This window comes from Haematobia irritans, chromosome 4 (assembly GCF_050003625.1).
Source record: "Haematobia irritans isolate KBUSLIRL chromosome 4, ASM5000362v1, whole genome shotgun sequence".
NCBI lineage: Eukaryota > Metazoa > Arthropoda > Insecta > Diptera > Muscidae > Haematobia > Haematobia irritans.
In genome coordinates, this window is record NC_134400.1 from 9,638,334 (window position 1) to 9,665,816 (window position 27,483).

The 27,483-nt window shown below is 32.7% G+C and overlaps 1 protein-coding gene across 12 annotated transcripts in view; it reads right to left on the reverse strand.

Annotated features, from left to right (window-relative positions):
- Positions 1–499: 499 nt before the first annotated feature.
- Positions 500–27,483, reverse strand: part of laza (lazaro) — a 32,590-nt gene continuing 5,606 nt past the window's right edge. For 3 of the 12 annotated variants that reach the window (XM_075304460.1, XM_075304459.1, XM_075304458.1), the window contains exons 2-3: positions 14,048–14,354; positions 500–2,286 (exon numbers count right to left, since the gene is read on the reverse strand). In XM_075304460.1, coding sequence (XP_075160575.1) covers positions 721–1,833 — 1,113 coding nt within the window. In that variant the 5' untranslated portion in view covers positions 1,834–2,286; positions 14,048–14,354 and the 3' untranslated portion in view covers positions 500–720. Of the gene's footprint in view, positions 2,287–14,047; positions 15,555–27,483 lie in introns of those variants that run through there. The other 9 variants (XM_075304461.1, XM_075304453.1, XM_075304457.1 and 6 more) reach the window with 9 other exon arrangements.

A 27,483-nucleotide genomic window follows, 5' to 3' on the forward strand; every position in this document is an offset into this window, starting at 1 on the left:
AATTTTTTATAGAAATAAAATTTTGACAAAATTTTCTAGAGAATTAAAATTTTGACAAATGGGAGTCTACAGTACTCTTTGAGCTCCAGAAAGTAAAAACATCGATCTATAACAAATAACGATTCTGTGTTAAATTTAAGGAGGACAACTCCGTCATTGATAGTTTGACGTGACGGGAAGCCATGCCGATAAGAACAAACACGAAAAGACAAACAAAATTTTCGGTAAAAATAAATTTTGGACAAAATTTTCTACGGAAATAAAATTTTGACAAAATTTTATATGATAATAAAATTTTTAAAAAATTTTCTATAGAAATAAAATTTGGACAAAAAAAAATTGGAAATAAAATTTTGACAAAATTTTCTATAATAATAAAATTTTTAAAAAATTTTCTATAGAAATAAAATTTTGAAAAAATTTTCTATAGAAATAAAATTTTGAAAAAATTTTCTATAGAAATAAAATTTTGAAAAAATTTTCTATAGAAATAAATTTTTTAACAAAATTGTCCATAGAAATAAAATTTTGTCACAATTTTCGATAGAAATAAAATTTTGACACTCAACCTTTTTTCAATTGTAACAAAAAAAACTGCATTTCTTGTAGCTGTGTGTAATTACTATGGTATCGACTATCACAAATCTACCGATACGGTTGGTCGCTGACAAGGAGGCCTCTTTGGGGGCGGTGGTTGTATCTTATCGACTTTTGTCGTCATTATGTACCCGATTTCCATATGCATTCATTAGACGCTATAAGATGTTCTTTGGCCGATGTCAATGTTACCAGCTCTTCCTCGACCAGGGTAGGAGCTGTTGCTGCCACAGCTTCTAAAACAGCACCAGACGATGCTGTCGTTGATGTGGTCGATGATGTTTGATCGCTGTAGGCCTGGTGTGGCGTTTGTTGTTGTTGTAGATGCTGCTGGTGATGTTGTCGTATCTGTTGCTGATGCTGTGTCATGTCATGACTCAACGAATTGGATTGAAAGCTTACTGTAGATGCAACATGTTGCATGGATTGCTTCAATGAAGTCTTACGATTGTTCGATGTTTGATGTAGACCAGACGATTGCTTGCCATGGGGAATTAGAGCGGCTGACGTCGGTGCCGGGGCCGCCAACATGTACGGTGACTTTGGCGATGTTTTGAAGCTTAGAAATCTGCCCACATAGACCGAGGTAAGTGTGGCATAGATAACACCCATTATGGCACCGGCCATAACATCCGACCAATGATGCCAGTAATCGGCCACACGACTCAGTGATATAAACCAGGCCAACGATAGAAACAGAAATTGCAGCAAATGACGTAAGACACGATTAACACCGCGGCCACCCCGCCAGATGGCATGCAGATAAAAGGCCAAAAACAGCATTGCATAGAATGACAGCGACGAATGGGCACTGGGAAATGAGACATACAATTCGCGCATTTGACTCGCCGACAATTCGCGATTGGAACAATAGTAGAGTTCAACAAATAAATTGCGATTTTTTGGGTCTTCACATGTCGAGCCATCGTTGAGTTGCGGCCTACAGGCCATGTAGAAATGGGGCCTCAGACGGCGCACTACATTTTTCGCCAGCTCTGTACTCAGGTAGGTGGCAATGAAGCCGCAACTAAAACATGCCATGCTAAAGAAGGCATTTCTGAGATATTGGCGCAAGCGGAAATTATGGCACAGGCGCATAATCTCCACTACGCCTAGGAACAACATGGGCAACAGTAGCATGCAAACCAGCAGCATGGATACCGTGATAGTGCATTCATGATATGGATACCTAATGCTGAGATCCGAACAAAAGAAACCGCGCTGATAGGTTCGCATATTTGCCGTTGTGGTTCAAAGCTTGCGGCGGGCTTGAGTTAGACTCAATGTTTATTGGGGGGGGGGGGGGGGGGGCTAAAATCCGTTCACTTAGAGCACCACCACCCGACCAATAGTGTTGGCTGCTGACAATCACTTTGTAAATATTTAGATTTTCTTTAAGCTTTTGTTTATGCGATTTTGTTATTTGAAATGGAATTTCCCCTTCGCTTTTTACTTCACTGGTTAGTTTTCCTGGGTGGCAATGGTGATGATGATGAAGATGATATTTTGTCCACGATTTTAACTTTGGAGTGGTCTGGCCCTCACGACAATGGTTTGCTTTGAGTTTTGCGTTTTTAGTGTTTCACGGGAAAACTGCACATTTTTTTTCGTAGAGTTTTCTTGTAACGTTTGTCTTTATAATTCATTTCTTGGTCCATGCCCGCGTCTCACTATGGAAACAGATGCCTTCTTTGGGTACATGCAACAAAAAGCAAAAAACATAAATAAATAAAAATTTGAAGAAAAACAAATGGGTTTTCTTTGAATTGATGGAAGACGGAATCTTTGTAACCTCAAAGACCTCCATACTGTGGCAGACAAAAGTGATGGTAGTAATGATCAAAGGATCCATTTTGCTTATCGCGAAGATATTACATGCACCACATGGCTGCAGTTAATGTAATTAAGCTAAGCCATAAAAGCTACTGATAAAATCCTAGAGCAAATCCCAAAAAAGGCTACAGTGGGCAAAGAGTTCAATTTATTTATTTTTTTAATAAAATAAGGTAGAAAAAAATACAATAAAATAAAATAACATAAAACAAAATGAAATAAAATATAATTCAATTTAATTTTTTTTGTTAAAAAAAAAAAAATAAAATAAAATGAAGTAAAGTAAAGTAAAGTAAAATAAAATAAAAAAATAAACCAAAACACCAGCAAAGAATTCAAAATAATTAAATTAATTTTTTTAATAAAATAAAATAAAATAACCTGAAGTATCTCTGATGAATAATCTTATTTATAGCAATATCTAAAAGATAAAATCTCATCCAAACATTGTAATTATAATGAGAAATGAAGACTAATAAAGACGAATTCAAAAATTGAAATTGAAATTGACCTGAAGTAAAAAAAAAAAACAAACAAAACACCAGCAGAGAATTCAATATAATTCAAATAATTTTTTTTAATAAAATTAAATAAAAAATAAAATAAAATAAAGTAAAATAAAATTAATTAATTAAACTAAAATAATATACAATAAAAAAAGTAATAAAAAAATATTATAAAAAATTAAACAAAAACACCAGCAGAGAATTCAAATCATTTGTTAAAATAAAATAAAATAAAATAAAATAAAATAAAATAAAATAAAATAAAATAAAATAAAATAAAATAAAATAAAATAAAACAAAATAAAATAAACTTAAATAAAATAAAATAAAATAAAATAAAATAAAATAAAATAAAATAAAATAAAATAAAATAACATAAAATAAAATAAAATAAAATAAAATAAAATAACATACCATAAAATAAAATAACATAAAATAAAATAAAATAAAATAAAATAAAATAAAACAAAACAAAATAAAATAAATTAAAACAAAATAAAATAAAACAAAATAAAACTGTAATATTCCATCGCTATAACTTGACAAGGAACATTCTGTGATATAGTATTAAGTTTAGACTTGACTCCCTCACATTGTGCAATTATTTATATTATTATATTATTAGTGTCGTGTTGTCCAGTTTTATAGTAATATAAGTAATTTTTATAATGTAACAGAATTAAAATCCAAAATAAATACACTCTCCTGATGAAGCTGAAAACCCATACCAGCGAAACGTCGAGAAACAAGTATATACAGCACTAAGTTCGGCCGGGCCGAATTTTAAATACCCACCACCATGAACCAAATATTAGGGTTTCCTTTGAAATTTCAGGAGGGCTTGAGGACTTGAGGACACTTCCCGAAGATAAATTTAAAGATTTCACCTATGAGGACTATATCAGATTCTGAATTTATAAGAACCATTTTTGTTTGAGTTTTAGAGGAATCATTAACATCTCTTGTAAGTGTGCAAGAAAATTATAAAATAACGTCTTAATTTGAAATCTTAAATCTGTGGAAGTAAAGTAATAAAGTAATAATTTTACATTGAGTTTCAAGTAATTTTCATGATCAGTGCGCCTTCTACACCGTCAAGAAGTGAAGTCGGTCTATATGGAGGCATTATCAAATGGACCGATAAAAACTTAATCCGATACACGTTTTTGTGAGCCTAAAATATCAGAATATTTACAAATTCAGGCAAATCAGATAAAAACTACGGTTTCTAGAAACCCAAGGAGGTAAATCGGGAGATCGTTCTTATGGGGGCTATACTAAAATATGGACCGATACTCACCGTTTTCGGCACACCTCTTTATGACCCGAAAATACCTCTAGATTTCCAATTTCAGGCAAATAGGATAAAAACTTCGGATTCTAGAAGCCCAAGAAGTAAAATCGGGAAATCGGTCTATATGGGGGCTATACCAAAATATGGACCGATACTCACCATTTTCGGCACACCTCTTTATGGTCCTAAAATACCTCTAGATATCCAATTTCAGACAAATTGGATAGAAACTACGATTTCTATAAGCCCAAGACCCCAAATCGGGAGGTCGTTTTATATGGGGACCATACCAAAACATGGACCGATACTCACAATTTTTGGCACACGTATTTGTGGTCCTACAATACCTCTAGATTTCCAATTTCAAGTAAATTGAATAAAAACTGCGGTTTCTATAAGCCCAAGAAGTAAAATCGAGAGATCGGTCTATATGGGGGCTATACCAAAACATGGACCGATACTAACCATTTTTGGCACACCTCTTTATGGTCATAAAATACCTCTAGATTTCAAATTTCAGGCAAATTGGATAAAAACTACGATTTCTATAAGCCCAAGACCCCAAATCGGGAGGTCGGTTTATATGGGGACTATATCAAAACCTGGACCGATATAGCCCATCTTCGAACTTGACCTGCCTGCAGACAAAAGACGAGTTTGTGCAACATTTCAGCACGGTTGCTTCATTATTGAAGACTGTAGCGTGATTACAACAGACAGACAGACAGACAGACGGACAGACGGACATCGTTATATCGTCTTAGAATTTCTCCCTGATCAAGAATATATATACTTTATATAGTCGGAAATCGATATTTCGATGTGTTACAAACGGAATGACAAACTTATTATACCCCCATCACCATTCTATGGTGGTGGGTATAAAAATAAAATGAAAACACATCGTTTTATTTACTAAAAAATTAAAAACTACTGACCAAAAAGCCTATTAGAAAAAAATCCAAAACTAAAATAAAACAAAATTAAATTAAATAATGTAAAATAAAACTAAATAAATAAAAAAAAATTAAATTTCAATTTATACTACACAAAAAAAATTTCACGAAATTTTTTCCAAGTCTTAATGAAGAAATTAATTAAGAATTTAATTGCTTCAACAAATTTTTTAATTGAAACAAATATCAATCACAAAAAATTAATAGTATCAATTAATTGTTTAATTGGATCAGCTAATTTATTGACATTTCAATTAAAAAATTAATTGGATCAATTAATTTTGTGATTGAATCATAAAAATTTTTTGTGTAGATTGAATTTCTAACATAAATTGAGAAATATTCCAATTCTCCGAGCTACTCTTTGAGTAATTTTGTTTTTAACGAAATTAATAAAAAACAAATACTCCACCCATATAAATAAAAAAAACTTAAATGGAATTCTTACAATAAGGTAAATGCCCCTGAAATACCTATTAACTGAGGCATTATACAAAACAAACTTATCTTATCGCCAGTCGTCGAATAAGATAGCAAATGAATGTGTTCTTCTATTAACACACAATTGATGGAACGACGACTATAAGTACGCAAATTGTAAGCATACCAAATTGACACATTCGATTATGAGGAAATATTTTAATGCAACAATTGGTAGAAATTATCAGCGAGGAAGCCCTAATACCACACATACTTCTTTCCAAAAAAAACAAAAAATTATCGCTGAAGTATTGATACTAAAGAGCTAGACGCCTTTTGGCGGTCTGAGAGTAAAAAGGGTTTAGATCTCGCAAAACTAACTTCCAAATAGGCTTTCCATGTAGAAAGAGTTAATTACTTTTGCATACAAAAGCTTTTGCTTACAAAAGCATTTTGATCTATTACATTCAGAAATAAAGTTATTCGTGATTGAATTTAATGGTGATACTGTGATTCTTTTATCGTTGGTTGAAAAATCCTATTTTGAAGAAAAAAAAAAAATCTAGAGCAACACAATTTTGACAAAATTTTCTACAGAAATAAAATCTTGACAAATTTTTTTTATAGAAGTAACAATTTCACAAAATTTTCTGCAGAAATAAAATTTTGACAAAATTTTCTATATAAATAAAATTTTGACAAAATTTTCTATAGAAATAAAATTTTTACAAAATTTTCTATACAAATAAAATTTTGACAAACTTTTTTAAAGAAATGCAATTTCACAAAATTTTCTACTGACATTTTGACAAAATTTTCTATAAAAATAACATTTTGGTCAAATTTTCTATAGAAATTAAATTTTGGCAAAATTTTCTATAGAAATAACATTTTGACAACCTTTTTTAACGAAATACAATTTCACAAAATTTTCTACTGAAATAAAATTTTGACAAAATTTTCTATAAAAATAACATTTTGGCCAAATTTTCTATAGAAATTAAATTTTGGCAAAATTTTCTATAGAAATAAAATTTTGACAAAATTTTCTATAGAAACAAATTGTGACAAAATATTTTATATAAAAAAATTTTGTTTTCTGCAGAAATAAAATTTTGACATTTTCTAGAGGAAAAATATTGAAAAAATTTTCTATAGAAATAAAATTTTAACAAAATTTTCTAAAGAAATAAAATTTTAACAAAATTTTCTAAAGAAATACAATTTTAGTAGAATTTCTTAAGAAATAAAATCTTGACAAAATTTCTTAAGAAATCAAATTTTGACAAATTTTTCCATAGAAAGAAAATGTTGACAACATTTTCTAACGAAATACAATTTTAGTAAAATTTCTTAAGAAGAAAATTTTGACGAAATTATCTATAGATATAAAATTTTGACAAAATTTTGTACAGAAACCGAATTTTTACAATATTTTATATAGAAATAAAATTGTGACAAATTTTTCTAAAGAAACAAAATTTTAACTAAATTACTATACAAACAAAATTTTGGCAAAATATTCTAAAGAAATCAATTTTTGACAAAATTTTCTATACAAATAAAATTTTGACAACATATAGAAATAAAATTTTGACAAAATTTCCTACAGAAATAAAATTTTGACAAAAATTTCTATAAATATAACAGTTTGGCCAAATTTTCTATAGAAAGTAAATTTTGGCAAAATTTTCTATCGAAATAAAATTTTGACAAAATCTTCTATAGAAACAAATTATGACAAAATATTTTATATAAAAAAATAGTGTTTTCTACAAAAATAAAATTTTTACATTTTCTACAGGAAACAAGTATATACGGCCGTAAGTTCGGCCAGGCCGAATCTTATGTACCCTCCACCATGGATTGCGTAGGAACTTCTACTAAAGGCTGTCATCCACAATCGAATTACTTGGGTTGCGATAACACTTGCCGATGGCAAGGTATCGTAAAACTTTTTAACACTGTCTTCTAAATTGTAAGTTAGCCCATACGGGGTATATATTAAACAAAAAAGGCCGATTAAATACGTATATAATCTAGTTTGACAAAATTTTCTATAGAAATAAAAATTTGACAAAATTTTCTATAGAAATAAAAACTTGACAATATTTTCTATAGAAATAAAATGTTGACAAAATTTTCTATGGAAGTAAAATGTTGACAAAATTTTCTATAGCAATACAATTTTGACAAAAATGTCTATAGAAATAAAATGTTGACAAAATATTGTATAGAAATGAAATTTTGACAAAATTTTGTATAGAAATAAAATGTTTACAAAATTTTCTACAGAAATAAATTTTTTACAAAATTTTCTATAGAAATAAAATTTTGACAAACATTTCTATAGAAATAAACTTTTGACAAAACTTTCTATAGAAATGAAATTTTAACAAAACTTTCTATAGTAATAAAATTTGACAAAATTTTCTATGGAAATAAAGTTTTGGTAGATTACAAAATTTTCTATAGAAATAAAATTTTGACAAAATTTTCTATGGAAATAAAATTTTGACAAACATTTGTATAGAAATAAACTTTTGACAAAACTTTCTATAGAAATGAAATTTTGACAAAACTTTCTATAGTAATAAAATTTGACAAAATTTTCTATGGAAATAGAGTTTTGGTAGATTATTTTTGGCGATATGGACCAATTTTTGTGTAATAAGTCATCGGCTATATATAACTAAAGACCGATATGGACCAATTTTTACATGGCTGTTAGAGGCCATATATTGACAAAATGTACCAAATTTCAACCGTATCGGATGACTTTTGCTCCTCCAAGAGGTTCCGGACGTCAAATCTGGGGACGGTTTATATGGGAACTATATATAATTATGGACCGATATGGACCAATTTTTGCATGGTTGTTAGAGACCATATACTAACACCATGTACCAAATTTCAACTGGATCGGATGAATTTTGCTCTTCCAAGAGGCTCCGGAGGTCAAATCTGGGGATCGGTTTATATGGGGCCTATATATAATTATGGACCGATATGGACCAATTTTTGCATGGTTATTAGAGGCCGTAAACTAACATCAGGTACCAAATTTCAACCGGATCGGATGAATTTTGCCCCTCCAAGAGGCTCCGGAGGTGAAATCTGGGGATCGGTTTATATGGGGGCTATATATAATTATGGACCGATATGGCCCAATTTTTGCATGGTTGTTAAAAACCGTATACTAAGACCACGTACTAAATTTCAACCGGATCGGATGAATTTTGCTCCTCCAAGAGGCTCCGATGGTCAAATCTGGGGATCGGTTTATATGGGGGCTATATATAATTATGGACCGATATGGACCAATTTGTGCATGGTTGTTAGAGGCCGTATACTAACATCAGGTACCAAATTTCAACCGGATCGGATGAATTTTGCTCCTCCAAAAGTCTCCGGAGGTCAAATCTGGGGATCGGTTTATATGGGGGCTATATAATTATGGACCGATATGGACCAATTTTTGCATGGTTGTTAGAGACCATATACTAACTTCAGGTACCAAATTTCAATCGGATCGGATGAATTCTGCCTCTCCAAGAGGCTCCGGAGGTAAAATCTGGGGATCGGTTTATATGGGGGCTATATATAATTATGGACCGATATGGACCAATTTGTGCATGGTTGTTAGAGACCGTATACTAAGACCACGTACCAAATTTCAAACGGATCGGATGAATTTTGCTGCTCCGGGAGGCTCCCCAAGCCAAATTTGGGGATCGGTTTATATGGGGGCTATACGTAAACGTGGTCCGATATGGCCCATTTTCAATACCATCCGACCTACATCAATAACAACTACTTGTGCCAAGTTTCAAGTCGATAGCTTGTTTCGTTCGGAGGTTAGCGTGATTTCCACAGACGGACGGACAGCCGGACAGACGGACGGACGGACAGACGGACAGACGGACGGACGGACGGACATGCTTAGATCGACTCAGAATTTCACCACGACCCAGAATATATACTTTATGGGGTCTTAGAGCAATATTTCGATGTGTTACAAACGGAATGACAAAGTTAATATACCCCCATCCTATGGTGGAGGGTATAAAAATACTGAAAAATTTTTCTATAGAGATAAACTTGTAACAAAATTTCCTAAAGAAATACAATTTTAGTAAAATGTTTTTAAGAAATAAAATTTTGACAAAACTTCTTTAAAAAAATTGGACAAAATTTTCCATAGAAATAAAATTTTGACAAAATTTTCTAACGAAATACAATTGTAGTAAAATTTCTTAAGAAATAAAATTTTGACAAAATTGTCTATAGAAATAAAATTTTAACAACATTTTCTAAAGAAATACAATTTTAGTAAAATTTCTTAAAAAATAAAATTTTGACAAAATCTTCTATTGAAATAAAATTTTGACAAAATTTTGTACAGAAACCGAATTTTTACAATATTTTATATAGAAATAAAATTGTGACAAATTTTTGTAAAGAAACAAAATTTTAACTAAATTACTATACAAATAAAATTTTAACAAAATTTTCTATATAAATAATTTTGACCATAATTTCTATATAAATAACATTTGGCCAAATTTTCTATAGAAATTAAATTGTGGCAAAATTTTCTATAGAAATAAAATTTTAAAAAAAATTTCTAAATAAATACACTTTTAGTAAAATTTTTTAAGATATAAAATTTTGAAAAAATTTCTTTAAAAAAATGTTGACAAAATTTTCCATAGAAATAAAATTTTGACAAAATTTTCTAACGAAATACAATTTCAGTAAAATTTCTTAAGAAATAAAATTTTGACACAATTGTCTATAGAAATAAAATTTTAACAACATTTTCTAAAGAAATACAACTTTAGTAAAATTTCTTAAGAAATAAAATTTTGTACAGAAACCGAATTTTTACAATATTTTCTATAGAAATAAAATTTTGACAAAATTTTCTATAGAAGTAAAATGTTGACAACATTTTCTATAGAAATAAAATGTTTATAAAATTTTCTATAGAAATAAAATTTTGACAAAAATTTCTATAAAAATAAAATTTTGACAAAAATTGCTATAAAAATAAAATTTTGGCCAAATTTTCTATAGATATTAAATTTTGGCAAAATTTTCTTTAGAAATAAAATTTTGACAAAATTTTCTATAGAAACAAATTGCGACAAAATATTTTATATAAAAAAATGATGTTTTCTACAGTAATAAAATTTTGACATTTGCTATAGGAAAAAATATTGAAAAAATTTTCTATAGAAATAAAATTTTAACAAAAATTCCTAAAGATATACAATTTTAGTAAAATTTTTTTAAGAAATAAAATTTCGACAAAACTTCTTTAAAAAAATTTTGACAAAATTTTCCATAGAAATAAAATTTTGAAAAATCTTCAAACGAAATACAATTTTAGTAAAATTTTGACAAAATTTTCTAAATACAATTTTAGTAAAATTTTTTAAGATATAAAATTTTGACAAAATTTTCTAAAGAAATACAATTTTAGTAAAATTTCTTAAGATATAAAATTTTGACAAAATTTTCTATAGTAATAAAATTTTGACAAAATTTTCTATAGGAATAAAATTTTTGACAAAATTTTGTGCTGGAAGGGAATTTTTACAAAATTTTCTATAGAAATAAATTTGTGACAAATTTTTCTAAAAAACAAAATCTTAACTAAATTACTATATTAAATTTTGACAAAGTTTTCTAAAAAATTCAAACTTTTGACAAAATTTGCTAAAGAATTCAAACTTTTGACAAAATTGTCTATATAAGTAAAATTTTGACAAACTATACAATTACAATTTTGACAAAATTTTCTAACGAAATAATATTTTAACAAAATTTACGATAGAATTAAATTTTTACAAATTTTCGAAAGAAATAAAATTTGACAAAATTTTCTATAAAAAATAAAATTCTGACAAAAAATTCTAAAGGACTAAAATTTAGATGATTAGCACACTAGACAGGTATTTAATCTCTCTATTTTGTCTAACATGGACTATAATATACAGATTCTTTAAGCAGTCCATGTCAAATAAAGGATGGTTAAATTGTAAGGGCCAATGTTGAATGTAAACCACACCTAAACGCCAAGTTTTTTTTCCGAATTTTATTTGACATTTTTCTATTTCAGACTTATTCAATTTGAACCATGGACGTCGTGAATGGGCAGAATGGTTCCAAGAAATGGCAACAGTGGATGATCAATTTTCGAAGAAAATCATCTTCAGTGATGAGGCACATTTTCACCTCAGTGGATTCGTCAATAAACAGAATTGCCGCATTTAGGCGAATGAGAATCCAAGAGTGATTGCCGAAAAACCAATGCACCCACAAAGAGTGACTGTTTGGTGCGGTTTATGGGCTGGCGGCATCATCGGGCCGTATTTTTTCCAAAATGAGGCCGGTCAGACAGTTACTGTGAATGCTGTTCGCTATCGTGAGATGATAACGTACTTTTTATGGCCCGAATTGAAAGATATGGATGTGGACGATATGTGGTTTCAGCAGGACGGTGCCACTTGCCACACAGCTAATGAAACAATGGCTCTTTTGCTCAACAAATTCAATGACCGTGTTATCTCACGTAATGGCGATGTCAATTGGCCGCCAAGATCATGTGATTTGACATCGTTGGACTTTTTTCTTTGGGGTTATTTGAAAGGAAAGGTGTACGTCGATAAGCCAGCAACAATTCAAGAGCTAAAGGATGAGATAATTCGGCACATTAATGGTATAGAACCTCCATTATGCCTCAGCGTCATCGAAAATTTGGACCATCGAATGAAGGTGTGCCACCGAGGTGGCGGCGCCCATTTGGCCGATATTTTGTTTCATACATAATTGAGTAATACCAATATATCATAATAAAATAAAATTACAATAATTTCCTAAATAGTTTGTGTTTTATTCAAAATCAACATCGGCCCTTGAAATTTTAATTACCCGAACTATCATTTTTGTGCTCTGCTAGTCATATCATTTTTGTGCTCTGCTAGTCAATGTTGGGAAAAAGAGACTTACGATGAGTGGATATTAGCGGAAATTTTAAATTATGTTAATATTTGCCCACAGTAGTATTATTCACAAAAGTTTTGTAATTTTAAATTTAATTAAACATAATTATTTAAATAAAATCATTTAATTAAAATTCATTGGAATTATCTTGAATTTAACCAAGAAGTGAGCCTTGGTTAAATTCAAGATAATTCCAATGAATTTTAATTAAATGATTTTATTTAAATAATTTTATGTCATTTTATTTAATTGATATATAAAGGGTGATTTGTTAAGAGCTTGATAACTTTTTTTTAAAAAAAAACGCATAAAATTTGCAAAATCTCATCGGTTCTTTATTTGAAACGTTAGATTGGTCCATGACATTTACTTTTTGAAGATAATTTCATTTAAATGTTGACCGCGGCTGCGTCTTAGGTGGTCCATTCGGAAAGTCCAATTTTGGGCAACTTTTTCGAGCATTTCGGCCGGAATAGCCCGAATTTCTTCGGAAATGTTGTCTTCCAAAGCTGGAATAGTTGCTGGCTTATTTCTGTAGACTTTAGACTTGACGTAGCCCCACAAAAAATAGTCTAAAGGCGTCAAATCGCATGATCTTGGTGGCCAACTTACCGGTCCATTTCTTGAGATGAATTGTTCTCCGAAGTTTTCCCTCAAAATGGCCATAGAACCGCGAGCTGTGTGGCATGTAGCGCCATCTTGTTGAAACCACATGTCAACCAAGTTCAGTTCTTCCATTTTTGGCAACAAAAAGTTTGTTAGCATCGAACGATAGCGATCGCCATTCACCGTAACGTTGCGTCCAACAGCATCTTTGAAAAAATACGGTCCAATGATTCCACCAGCGTACAAACCACACCAAACAGTGCATTTTTCGGGATGCATGGGCAGTTCTTGAACGGCTTCTGGTTGCTCTTCACTCCAAATGCGGCAATTTTGCTTATTTACGTAGCCATTCAACCAGAAATGAGCCTCATCGCTGAACAAAATTTGTCGATAAAAAAAGCGGATTTTCTGCCAACTTTTCTAGGGCCCATTCACTGAAAATTCGACGTTGTTGCTCGTTAGTAAGTCTATTCATGATGAAATGTCAAAGCATACTGAGCATCTTTCTCTTTGACACCATGTCTGAAATCCCACGTGATCTGTCAAATACTAATGCATGAAAATCCTAACCTCAAAAGAATCACCCTTTATATGGAAAATTTTAATTTAATATTTATTGTCATTTTATGATATTTAATATTAAGTTGCTTTATTAACTAATTTCTATTAACTCTTCTTCTTAAATGTTTCAATAGGAGCATTGCTTGTCTCTCTTCTCATTACTGCGCTCACTTTTATCTGCCACTCTCTGTTATTCTCTCTGCATAAATGCGTATGCATTTCCTTTATTAGCAGAGATCTCTTGCACACACACACATACTTACATATGCATACACTTACTCCTAAAGTTTTTCCATAAAGTCCACAAAGACTTTTTTTCAAATTGTTTAGAGGCGCACTTTTTGACCTGATTTCAGTTATTGAAGAGTTGTTGGACATTTAGCAAAATTTGTTTTTCTAAAGTCATATTCAACATAAATTCTTTACATGCGAATTGGTTGCATGGTTAGTTGCTTTTTTGTTGTTTTTGTTTTTTGTGGTTTTTGTTTGGTTTGTTTTTTTTAGTTGCTTCCTCCAATTCGAGGAAAGTCTCAATATGTAAATTATTAACATAGACACACTGTGTAAGCACTTTAACGAGCATTAATTATTATGGTTATTATTATGGTATTTTATTGAAAATGTTTAAATTTCAAATCGAAACCTGTTTAATTGGCAATTTTTTTTTCGTCATAATTTTTCAAGTGATTTTTCTGTAGTATACTTAAAATTGTCACGTTTTTTTAGTTTTTGTGTATTTTTTAATTTGTAGTGATGTTTTTATTATTAAGCTTATATTTTTGGGTTGATCTCCAGCAAAGACCTTATCAGCGAAACTACAATTGTGAAATAGTTTTCTAGTGCATATTTAATTTCTTTTTTGTTAAAATATTTGGCAACTATTTATTTGTTTAGATTTTGCGTTGTTTATTTTTTATTAATTATACAAAAACAAAAAAATAAATATTAGAGTATTTTCATTTTCATTCAAAAAATTGTTATCACTAAACGACTTGTTTTTTTTTTGGCAATCTTATATTCGTCGAGTGTTTGCAAAAAGATAAGAACTTTTTAGGGGAGGTTTCAGTTTTTGTTTTACTTTTTTTTTTTTAATTATCTTGTCTTATTTTTGTATGTAATATAGAATGTTAGGTATCATTTATTTTTTTTTTTTTGTTTTTCTTTTTATTTTTTAATTTACTTTGTATATTAAAAAGCCTAACAAGCAGTTTTCTTCGTTTATTTTTTATTTTTTTTTTTGTATTCACATTAGATGACACCTTTTTTCCTGTCGTTGATTTTATTTATTTATTAAATATTTTATACAGGCAATGTTAATAAAGAAACTGATTAATCACCTCTAATGCAATTGACTTTTATTTTTATTTCCACGCCATTGCTATCAGAAATGTCCCATGAATCTGATAGAAAGTTGGTATGTGTTCTTTTTTTTTTGTAGCTACGAGTATTTATATAAAACAAAAATTTTATATATGTAGACATTAGGGTGGCCAGTATTGAATTTTTGTATTTCTTTGTTAGCCGAATATATCAAAGTACACAATTGATAAACGTGAGATCATGTATTTAACTATCAATGAATGGAAGAAGTTGTAAGGCAGTTATAGAGGGTAATTGCGAAGAATATCACAGTGCACAGTGGTTGGAAAAAAAATATTTTTTTTTATTTCAAACAAAAAAAATTGATGCAATTAATTTCTAATTTCAAGTGTTTCAATTAAAGCTACAGCTATCGAAACACAGATTAATGAGAATGTCGGGTTTTCTTGGTTAAAAAACAAAAAAAACTGGACTATCTTATTGAACCACACTCAAAAAACTGTGAACCCAACAGGAAGGAAAATTTCGGTTAATTTTAGAAAATTTAGGCTAATTTGTTGTGTTTTTTATTGTTGGTTTATTCAATGATTTAAAAAAAAAAACAACAAGTATATACGGCCGTAAGTTCGGCCAAGCCGAAGCTTATGTACCCTCCACCATGGATTGCGTAGAAACTTCTACTGAAACCGATGGCAAGGTATCTTAAAACTTCCTAACACCGTAATATATACCACATAGTCCATACGTGGTATATATTAAACTAAACAAGTATATACGGCCGTAAGTTCGGCCAGGCCGAATCCACCATGGATTGCGTAGGAACTTCTACTAAAGGCTGTCATCCACAATCGAATTACTTGGGTTGCGATAACACTAGCCGATGTCTAAAACTGCGATAACACTGTCTTCTAAATTGTAAGATTGCCCATACGGGGTATATATTAAACAAAAAAGGCCGATTAAATACGTATATAATCTAGTTTGACAAAATTTTCTATAGAAATAAAATTTTGACAAAATTTTCTATAGAAATGAAACCTTGACAAAATTTTCTATAGAAATAAAATTTTGACAAAATTTTCTATAGAAATAAAAATTTGACAAAATTTTCTATAGAAATAAAAACTTGACAAAATTTTCTATAGAAATAAAATGTTGACAAAATTTTCTATGGAAGTAAAATGTTGACAAAATTTTCTATAGCAATACAATTTTGACAAAAATTTCTATAGAAATAAAATGTTGACAAAATATTGTATAGAAATAAAATTTTGACAAAATTTTGTATAGAAATAAAATTTTCTACAGAAATAAATTTTTTACAAAATTTTCTATAGAAATAAAATTTTGACAAACATTTCTATAGAAATAAACTTTTGACAAAACTTTCTATAGAAATGAAATTTTAACAAAACTTTCTATAGTAATAAAATTTGACAAAATTTTCTATGGAAATAAAGTTTAGGTAGATTATTTTTGGCGATATGGACCAATTTTTGTGTAATAAGTCATCGGCTATATATAACTAAAGACCGATATGGACCAATTTTTACATGGCTGTTAGAGGCCACATATTGACAAAATGTACCAAATTTCAACCGTATCGGATGACTTTTGCTCCTCCAAGAGGTTCCGGACGTCAAATCTGGGGACGGTTTATATGGGAACTATATATAATTATGGACCGATATGGACCAATTTTTGCATGGTTGTTAGAGACCATATACTAACACCATGTACCAAATTTCAACTGGATCGGATGAATTTTGCTCTTCCAAGAGGCTCCGGAGTTCAAATCTGGGGATCGGTTTATATGGGGGCTATATATAATTATGGACCGATATGGACCAATTTTTGCATGGTTATGAGAGGCCGTAAACTAACATCAGGTACCAAATTTCAACCGGATCGGATGAATTTTGCCCCTCCAAGAGGCTCCGGAGGTCAAATCTGGGGATCGGTTTATATGGGGGCTATATATAATTATGGACCGATATGGACCAATTTTTGCATGGTTGTTAAAAACCGTATACTAAGACCACATACTAAATTTCAACCGGATCGGATGAATTTTGCTCCTCCAAGAGGCTCCGGTGGTCAAATCTGGGGATCGGTTTATATGGGAGCTATATATAATTATGGACCGATATGGACCAATTTTTGCATGGTTGTTAGAGGCTGTATAATAACATCAATTACCAAATTTCAACCGGATCGGATGAATTTTGCCCCTCCAAAAGTCTCCGGAGGTCAAATCTGGGGATCGGTTTATATGGGGACTATATATAATTATGGACCGATATGGACCAGTTTTTGCATGGTTGTTAGAGACCATATACTAACATCAGGTACCAAATATCAATCGGATCGGATGAATTTTGCCCCTCCAAGAGGCTCCGGAGGTCAAATCTGGGGATCGGTTTATATGGGGCCTATATATAATTATGGACCGATATGGACCAATTTTTGCATGGTTGTTAGAGACCGTATACTAAGACCACGTACCAAATTTCAACCGGATCGGATGAATTTTACTGCTCCGGGAGGCTCCCCAAGCCAAATTTGGGGATCGGTTTATATGGGGGCTATACGTAAACGTGGTCCGATATGGCCCATTTTCAATACCATCCGACCTACATCAATAACAACTACTTGTGCCAAGTTTCAAGTCGATAGCTTGTTTCGTTCGGAAGTTAGCGTGATTTCCACAGACGGACGGACAGCCGGACAGACGAACAGACGGACAGACGGACGGACATGCTTAGATCGACTCAGAATTTCACCACGACCCAGAATATATATACTTTATGGGGTCTTAGAGCAATATTTCGATGTGTTACAAACGGAATGACAAAGTTAATATACCCCCATCCTATGGTGGAGGGTATAAAAAGGCCGATTAAATATGTATATAATTATGTTTAAAGTTTCTATAGAAATAAAATTTTTACAAAATAAAATTTTGACATTTTCTATAGAAGTAAAATTTTGACAAAATTTTCTATAGAAATAAAATTTGGAAAAAATTTTCTATAGAAATAAAATTTTGACAAAATTTTCTATAGAAATAAAATTTGCAAAAAAAAATTTCTATAGAAATAACATTTTAACAATGTTTTCTATAAAAATCAAATTTTGGTAGATTATTTTTGGCTCGAGTGGCAACCATGATTATGAACCGATATAGACCAATTTTTGTGTGATTGGGGATCGGCTATATATAATTATGAGCCGATATGGACCAATTCTTGCATGGTTGTTAGAGACCATATACCAACACCATGTACCAAATTTCAGCCTGATCGGATGAAATTTGCTTCTTTTAGAGCAATCGCAAGCCAAATTTGGAGGTCCGTTTATATGGGGGCTACACGTAAAAGTGGACCGATATGGATTCACTTTCATGAACAGATCGTTTTGAAACGTGCACGCCGTTCATGATTTTTTCTATAGGTGTACATCACTGTTAATTACTTTCATCAAATCATTTTCGTTAAATGCAGCCACTGTGCAGTGGCGCTATAATTTTTTGCCCTTGTTAATAAAGTTCAAATATTAATGGAATAAAAATGCTCTGAAATGTTTTTGCAATGTCTGTGCCAAGTCACGTTATTGAAATTTACAAGATTTACACGTAATACTACAATATAGTTAAAGGGTTGCGAGGCTGTTGTAATTTCAGACTCCGTTTGTTAAGACAATGAATGAATGAATACGAAGCTATTCATGCACAGTGCTTCGAAACACACAAAATAAATAGAACTATTGAAACAAAGGGAAGAGATTTTCCATAGCGTCAGTAGAACAGACAGGTAGACAGCATTTATGTAAATGTGAATAAATATTTCGTTTCTAGTACCATTGCTCATAACCCTGACACAACATCAGAAATGATCCGAAAATTGAAGGTCAGATTTGTTCGAAATCTTAACCGCATTGTTAGAAAACTTGCTCGAGTGTTGAACATATCGCGAGAATTAAGGCAATACATATTGAAAAATGAGCTTAGGCTGAAGCCATTGAATTTCCAAAAAAACCAAGAGCTTGCCGATGTACAAAAAAACTTAGACTGGAAAGAGCCAAAGTGTTAATTTGCTTGCACGAAAGTGACTGGTTGCCGAATTTGGTTTCTTCTTATGAGAAATCGTACCAAAGTGAGCAGCTTGTAAAACAAATATACGGTCGTAAGTTCGGCCAGGCCGAATCTTATGTACCCTCCACCATGGATTGCGTAGAAACTTCTACGAAAGATTGTCATCCACAGTCGAATTACTTGGGTTGTGGACATACTTTCCGATGGCAAGGTATCATAAAACTACTTAACATCGTCTTCGGTTTTTCTGAGGGCTACACGCAAAAAAATAATTCTTTCCTCCCAAACGAAATTTTAGACAAACAAAGTTCGTTTCTCATTTGCTTTTCGTTGAAACGAAGTGTATTTGGAAGAAAAGTATATACTTTTTGTGATAAACGTTTATTATTTTCCAGGATGTAATAACAATTTCATAAAGACTAACTCAAAAAAAATTTTTTTTTCTGGCTAATTGCATTTCCCTCACATCTTTCTCACTTCCACGAAGTTTTTTAGGTCTTAGCACCTTTTTCTGTAATACAAACAATGTAGAAGAAATTATACGATTTTATAAATTTTTTGTGTACGTTTCGCCTGACGGAGAATCGAACCGCAGACCATGCAATATGTAAGCCAACACACCATCCACTGAGCTATGTAGCCGTTATTGTCATCAATAGACAATTACCCATATAAGTTATATTTATATAGCATAGCTTGCGGCGCCCACCAGCCGATTAAACAAAGTTTATTTAACAGAAAAATGCATTTAGTTGGGCACCGTGGAGCAGTGGTTGCTACGTCCGACTTGCATGCCAAGGGTCGTGGGTTCGATCCCTGCTTCGTCCAAAGTTTTTTTACATATATTCTAGATATGGTCGGAAGATTCCGAAAAAATGTTCAACATTACATTCTATTATATTAAATTTTTACTATGAACTTTAAAATGTGTCTTATTAAAGACCTAAAGTCAGAAAAGAACAGTTTTTGAGATAAACGAAATGGACTGTGTTTTTGGTTCAAAAATAACTTTTTTTATTGAAAAAATAAAATTTTTGTACCAAACGAATTTTTTTGGTGATAAAAGTGTATATTTTTCAAAGCAATTCAAAAAACTCTAAAAAAAGAAAAACGTTTTCGGTACACGTTTTCCAACCGTTTTTTTTCCTTGCGTGTATATATAACTAAAGGCCGATATGGATGTAATGAGGCATGGTTGCTAAAGGCCACATACTAGCACAATGTAGCAAATTTCAACTTAATCGGAATTTACTCCTCAAGAGGCTTCAAAACCAAATCTGGGGATGGGTTTATATGGGGGCTATATATAATTATGAACCAATGTGAACCAATTTTTGCACGATTGTTAGACACCATATACCAACACCAAGTACCAAATTTCAGCTGGATCGGATGAAATATGCTTCTCTTAGAGGCTTCACAAGCCAAATCTGGGGATCGGTTTATATGGGGGCATGGTTGTTAGATACCATATACCAATATCATGTACCAAATTTCAGTCGGATCGGATGAAATATGCTTCTCTTAGAGGTTCCGCAAGCCAAATTTGGGGATCGGTTTATATGGGGGCTATATATAATTATGGACCGATGTAAACCAATTTTTGCACGATTGTTAGACACCATATACCAACACCATGTACCAAATTTCAGGCGGATCGGATGAAATTTGCTTCTCTTTGAGGCTCCGCAAGACAAAACTGGGAATCGGTTTATATGGGGGCTATGTATAATTTTGGACCGATGTGAACCAATTTTTGCACGATTGTTAGAGACCATATACTAACACCAAGTACTAAATTTCAGCCGGATCGGATGAAATCTGCTGCTCTTTGAAGCTCCGCTAGCCAAATCTGGCGATCGGTTTATATGGGGGCTATACGTAAAATTGGACCGATATGGCCCATTTGCAATACCATATGACCTACATCAATAACAACTACTTGGGCCAAGTTTCATGGCGATAGCTTGTTTCGTTCGGAAGTTAGCGTGATTTCAACAGACGGACGGACCGACGGACATGTTAGATCGACTCAGAATTTCACCACGACCCAGAATATATATACTGTATGGGGTCTTAGTGCAATATTTCGATGTGCTACAAACGGAATGACAAAGTTAATATACCATTTACTTGCCAAGGAGGTAAGCAGAACATGTACACATTCGATTGGCCACCAGAATTCAATCGGCGATTGTCGCTTCTAGCTTATATTCATCGACCGTGTGGTCAACAACGTAACAAATGCATTCCATTTTGTTCTGTCATTGGCTAAATTTTTTAGTTCTCGCCATGTGTATCCCGCATTGTGTATTTCGGCATCTACTAGTCTTCTCCACGTGTTCGCTGGTCTACCTCTTCTTCGGCTTCCCTGTGGATTCAATATAAACACCGAATATAATCAGGAAACTGTCCAGAAGCCTTGGGCAGACAGACGTTTTGGCCGCAGACTATGGAAATTCCATCGGTACTCATCATCATCGCGCTCAGCACGTGTCAACCAAGAATCACTTAAAAAGGATGTTATCACACAACGGCCACCAAAAACAAACTCTAGTTCGCAATCCGCAGGACTTTTGTGCCTGTGGAATTTTGGAACGTAAGGTTCTGAAGCCTTAGGCAGAACTTGGCCGCCGACCATAAAAATTCCAACAAAACTCAGTATCATCACTGAGTGCGATCAACCAAGAATGACTTTAAAATATCTACCAAAATTTCCGGATCTCAATCCATTGGACTTTTGTGCCTGGGTCATATTGGAGAGTAAAGTTGGCTCTAAAAAATACCAAAGGGCCGATCATCTCAAAACAGCGCTGTGCCAGGAGTACGCATAGCCACATTCGTGCAGCTTTGTCGACCGTTTGAAGACCATAATTTATGACAAAAGTAACTAACTCGAATAAATACGAACTGATTCTAAAAAAATGTATTATGTCTGACATTTTTTGCTTTTGAGCAATGAATTTTAAAATCTTCGAATCTCAATACGTTGCGCTATCTGGGAGAGTAAGGGTGGCCCTAAAAATATCAAAGTGTCGATCATATCAAGACAAAACAGGGACTGGACCAAACTACCACATTCATGCCAGAGGTGGCCTAGTCGAGCAAATCTATACTGATTCACAAAATTGGAATAACATCATTTTTTTTGCTACATTTTTTTTTTTTTGGTGCAATGGTTAGCATGCCCGCCTTGCATACACAAGGTCGTGGGTACGATTCCTGCTACGACCGAACACCAAAACGTTTTTCAGCGGTGGATTATCCCACCTCAGTAATGCTGGTGACATTTCTGAGCGTTTCAAAGCTCTCGAACTGGTTTCACTGCAAGGTGGAACGCCGTTCGCACTCGGCTATAAAAAGGAGGTCCCTTGTCATTGAGCTTGACATGGAATCGGGCAGCACTTAGTGATAAGAAAGAAGTTCACCACTGTGGTATCACAATGGACTGAATAGTCTTAGTGAGCCTGATACATCGGGCTGCCACATAACCTAACCTAACCCAACCTTGCTTTTGAATATAGTATCTTCTTTTGTAACATTACATATCATTTACCCTGTACTTATTTTTTCCCCATAAAACTGTTTACTGTTTTTTTCTGTTTATCAATGTTTTTTTTTCCACTGACTCTTGAGACATTTCTGTATTGATTCATATTTTTTTTTCTTTTATTTTTTGACTTCATTGATCTTACGCCAAAAAGTCATTCACTTGAAATGCTTGTTTATACTAAAAATTAAAAATTTATGATTTTTTTTAAAGAGCCACATTTGCACTTGTCTTTATTACATGCTTTTGTTTCTGATAAAGCATTTGTAAATTTCAATTTGTTTTGTATTTTATTATGCCACAGTTTGGTTTTATGTTTTTGCATTTTAATTTTGAAAATTGTTGCAAGTTGAGTCTTTTTTTTTGTTTTTTTTTTTTTTGTTGCTCGAATATTACTCTACACTGAAAGATGAGGTTTCTTTTTTCGGAGGAAGGGAATTTTAAACAAATTAATTTTTTTTGGAAAAGATGCAAAAGAAACAATTCTTTAGAGGCAAATAAAAAATAATGGAGATAATTGTTGCATGGGTTGTCATACTAAAGTGAACCCAGCAGAAAGGAAGATTTTGGTTAAAATTAGAAAAATGAGGTTAATTTTAGAAAATTTTAACTAAAATGTATTACAAACACAGATGTCACGACGATTTCACAAAAATAAGTTAATATTTCTCAACAAACTTAAATAAAAAACATAATTTTTTTGCACATGCTAAAGAAAACATCATAGTTTAAGAGAACAATTTGGAGTTAAATATCGCAAAAATGTCTTTAATGTCATACAAAGTTCACACAAAATAATATTTTTTGTCTTCAATTACGAAATTAATTGATCCAATTAATTTTTAATTGAAATATTTTCAACCACAGAAATGATAGTATATACGGCCGTAAGTTCGGCCAGGCCGAATCTTATGTACCCTCCACCATGGATTGCGTAGAAACTTCTACGAAAGACTGTCATCCACAAATTTCAACTCACATGATTGTTAAACCACCAAGTACCAAATTTCAACCAGATCGGATGAATTTTGCTTCTCGAAAAGGCACCGGAGGTCAAATCTGGGGATCGGTTTATATGGGAGCTATATAAAGGGTGATTCTTTTGAGGTTAGGATTTTCATGCATTAGTATTTGACAGATCACGTGGGATTTCAGACATGGTGTCAAAGAGAAAGATGCTTAGTATGGTTTGACATTTCATCGTGAATAGACTTACGATCTGCCACAACGTCGAATTTTCAGTGAATGGGCCCTAGAAAAGTTGGCAGAAAATCCGCTTTTTTATCGACAAATTTTGTTCAGCGATGAGGCTCATTTCTGGTTGAATGGCTACGTAAATAAGCAAAATTGCCGCATTTGGAGTGAAGAGCAACCAGAAGCCGTTCAAGAACTGCCCATGCATCCCGAAAAATGCACTGTTTGGTGTGGTTTGTACGCTGGTGGAATCATTGGACCGTATTTTTTCAAAGATGCTGTTGGACGCAACGTTACGGTGAATGGCGATCGCTATCGTTCGATGCTAACAAACTTTTTGTTGCCAAAAATGGAAGAACTGAACTTGGTTGACATGTGGTTTCAACAAGATGGCGCTACATGCCACACAGCTCGCGATTCTATGGCCATTTTGAGGGAAAACTTCGGAGAACAATTCATCTCAAGAAATGGACCGGTAAGTTGGCCACCAAGATCATGCGATTTGACGCCTTTAGACTATTTTTTGTGGGGCTACGTCAAGTCTAAAGTCTACAGAAATAAGCCAGCAACTATTCCAGCTTTGGAAGACAACATTTCCGAAGAAATTCGGGCTATTCCGGCCGAAATGCTCGAAAAAGTTGCCCAAAATTGGACTTTCCGAATGGACCACCTAAGACGCAGCCGCGGTCAACATTTAAATGAAATTATCTTCAAAAAGTAAATGTCATGGACCAATCTAACGTTTCAAATAAAGAACCGATGAGATTTTGCAAATTTTATGCGTTTTTAAAAAAAAAAAAGTTATCAAGCTCTTAACAAATCACCCTTTATAATTATGGAATGATAGGAACCAATTCCTGCATGGTTGTTGGATACCATATACTAACATCACGTACCAAATTTCAACCGAATGTGAAGAATTTTGCTCTTCCAAGGTGCTCCGGAGGTCAAATCTGGGGATCGGTTTATATGGGGCCTATATATAATTATGGCCTACATATAATTATGGATCGATTTTTGCATGGGTGTTTGAGGCCATATATATAAAATCACGTACCAAATTTCAACTGAATCAGATGAATTTTGGTCTTCCAAGAGGTTCCGGAGGTCAGATCTGGTGATCGGTTTATAACCCCCATATATATATAATTATGGACCGATATGGACCAATTTGTGCATGGTTGTTAGAGACCATATAGCAAACTTCAGCCGGATCGGATGAAAATTGTTTCTCTTAGAGGCTCTTCAAGCCAAATCGGGGGATCGGTTTCTATGGGGGCTATATATAATTATGGACCGATGTGGACCAATTTTTGCTTGGTTGTTAAAGACCATATACTAACACCATGTACCAAATTTCAGCCGGATCGGATGAAATTTGCTTCTCTTAGAGGCTCCGCAAGCCAAATCTGGGGATCGGTTTATATGGGGGCTATATATAATTGTGGACCGATGTGGACCAATTGCAATACCATCCGACCTACACCAATAGCAACTACATGTGCCAAGTTTCAAGTCGATAGCTTGTTTCGTTCGAAAGTTAGCGTGATTGCAACAGACGGACGGACGGACATGCTCAGATCGACTCAGAATTTCACCACGACCCAGAATATATATACTTTAGAGCAATATTTCGATGTGTTACAAACGGAATGACAAAGTTAATATACCCCCCATCCTATGGTGGAGGGTATAAAAAAATTAATTGGAAGTCAAGTAAAAAATTAATTGATCCAATTAAAAAATGAATTGATATTATTAATTTTTGTGATTGATTATTGTTTCAATTAAAAATTTTTTTGAATCAATTACAATTTTAATTGAATCTTTTTATACCCACCACCATAAAATGGTGACGGGGGTATAATAAGTTTGTCATTCCGTTTGTAACACATCGAAATATCGATTTCCGAATATATAAAGTATATATATTCTTGATCAGGGAGAAATTCTAAGACGATATAAGCATGTCCGTCTGTCCGTCTGTCTGTCTGTCTGTCTGTCTGTCTGTCTGTCTGTTGTAATCACGCTACAGCCTTCAATAATGGCGCTATCGTCCCCAAATTTGGCACAGATTAGTTTTTTGTTTGCAGGCTGGTCAAGTTCGAAGATGGGCTATATCGGTCCAAGTTTTGATATAGTCCCCATATAAACCGACCTCCCGATTTGGGGTCTTGGACCTATAAAAACCGTAGTTTTTATCAGATTTGCCTGAAATTTGAAATCCAGAGGTATTTTGGGACCATAAAGAGGTGTGTCGAAAATGGTCCGTATCGGTCCATGTTTTGGTATAGCCCCCATATAGACCGATCTCCCGATTTTGCTTCTTAGGCGTCTAGAAACAGTATTTTCTATCCGATTTGTCTGAAATTGAAAATCTAGAGGTATTTTAGGACCATAAGGAGGTGTGTCGAAAATGGTCCGTATCGGTTCATGTTTTGATATAGCCCCCATATAGACCGATCTCCCGATTTTGCTTCTTGGGCGTCTAGAAACTAAATTTTCCATCCGATTTACCTCAAATTGGAAATCTAGAGGTATTGTGGGACTATAAAGAGGTGTGTCGAAAATGATCCGTATCGGTCCATGTTTTGGTATAGCACAAATAAGTGTGCCGAAATTGAGGTATATCGGTCCATTTTTTGGTATAACCCCCATATAGACTGATCTCTCGATTTTTACTTCTTGGGCGTCTAGAGACTATGTTTTCTAGCCGATTTGTTTGAAATTCTGGAGGTATTTTAAGATCACAAATATGTGAGCAGCAAATGGTACCTATCGGTCCATGTTTTGGTATAGCCCCCATATACACCGATCTCCCGGCTTTATTTCTTGGGCTTCTAGAATCCGTAGTTTTTACCCAATTTGGCTGAAATTGGAAATCTATAATAAAATTTAGACAAACTAAATTTCCTTTTCTTATAAAGTATTTTCGTTTATTCAACTCTAAAATTCTCTAATATAGCAGGCGCACTGATCTTGAAAATTGCTTCAAACTGAAAGTAAAATTTCCAGATTTTACTCATCGTATTTATTTAAATAATGGCAGAAAAAATCTACAGATTTAAGATTTCAAATCAAGGCGTAATTTAATCATATACACGATATGTTTATAATTTCTCTAAAACCCAAACAAAATTGGTTCTCATAAATCTAGAATCTTATCTGGTCTTCATAGGTAGAATCTTTAAAGTTTGTCTTCGGGAGCTGACTGCCTTGGGAGAAGATTTCTCATCAAATCCCCTACAATTCTATATATTATAAAGTAACCCACTACGACGAAGAGTTTTCAAAGTAAACTATCATATTTGATTGATGTGGTGGGTATTTAAAATTCGGCCCGGCCGAATTTACTGCTGTATATACTTGTTATAACTCAATTAACCCTTAAATGCACAAGGACAATTTTTTCAAAAAAAAAATCTGTATGTGTTTTTTTTTATCCTAAAAAATACGGTGCTCATTAAACTAAGTTTTTATTTAAAAATATACAATATAATTTTAGTGGAGAATAGAAAATAGATATATGTTTACACTTTTCA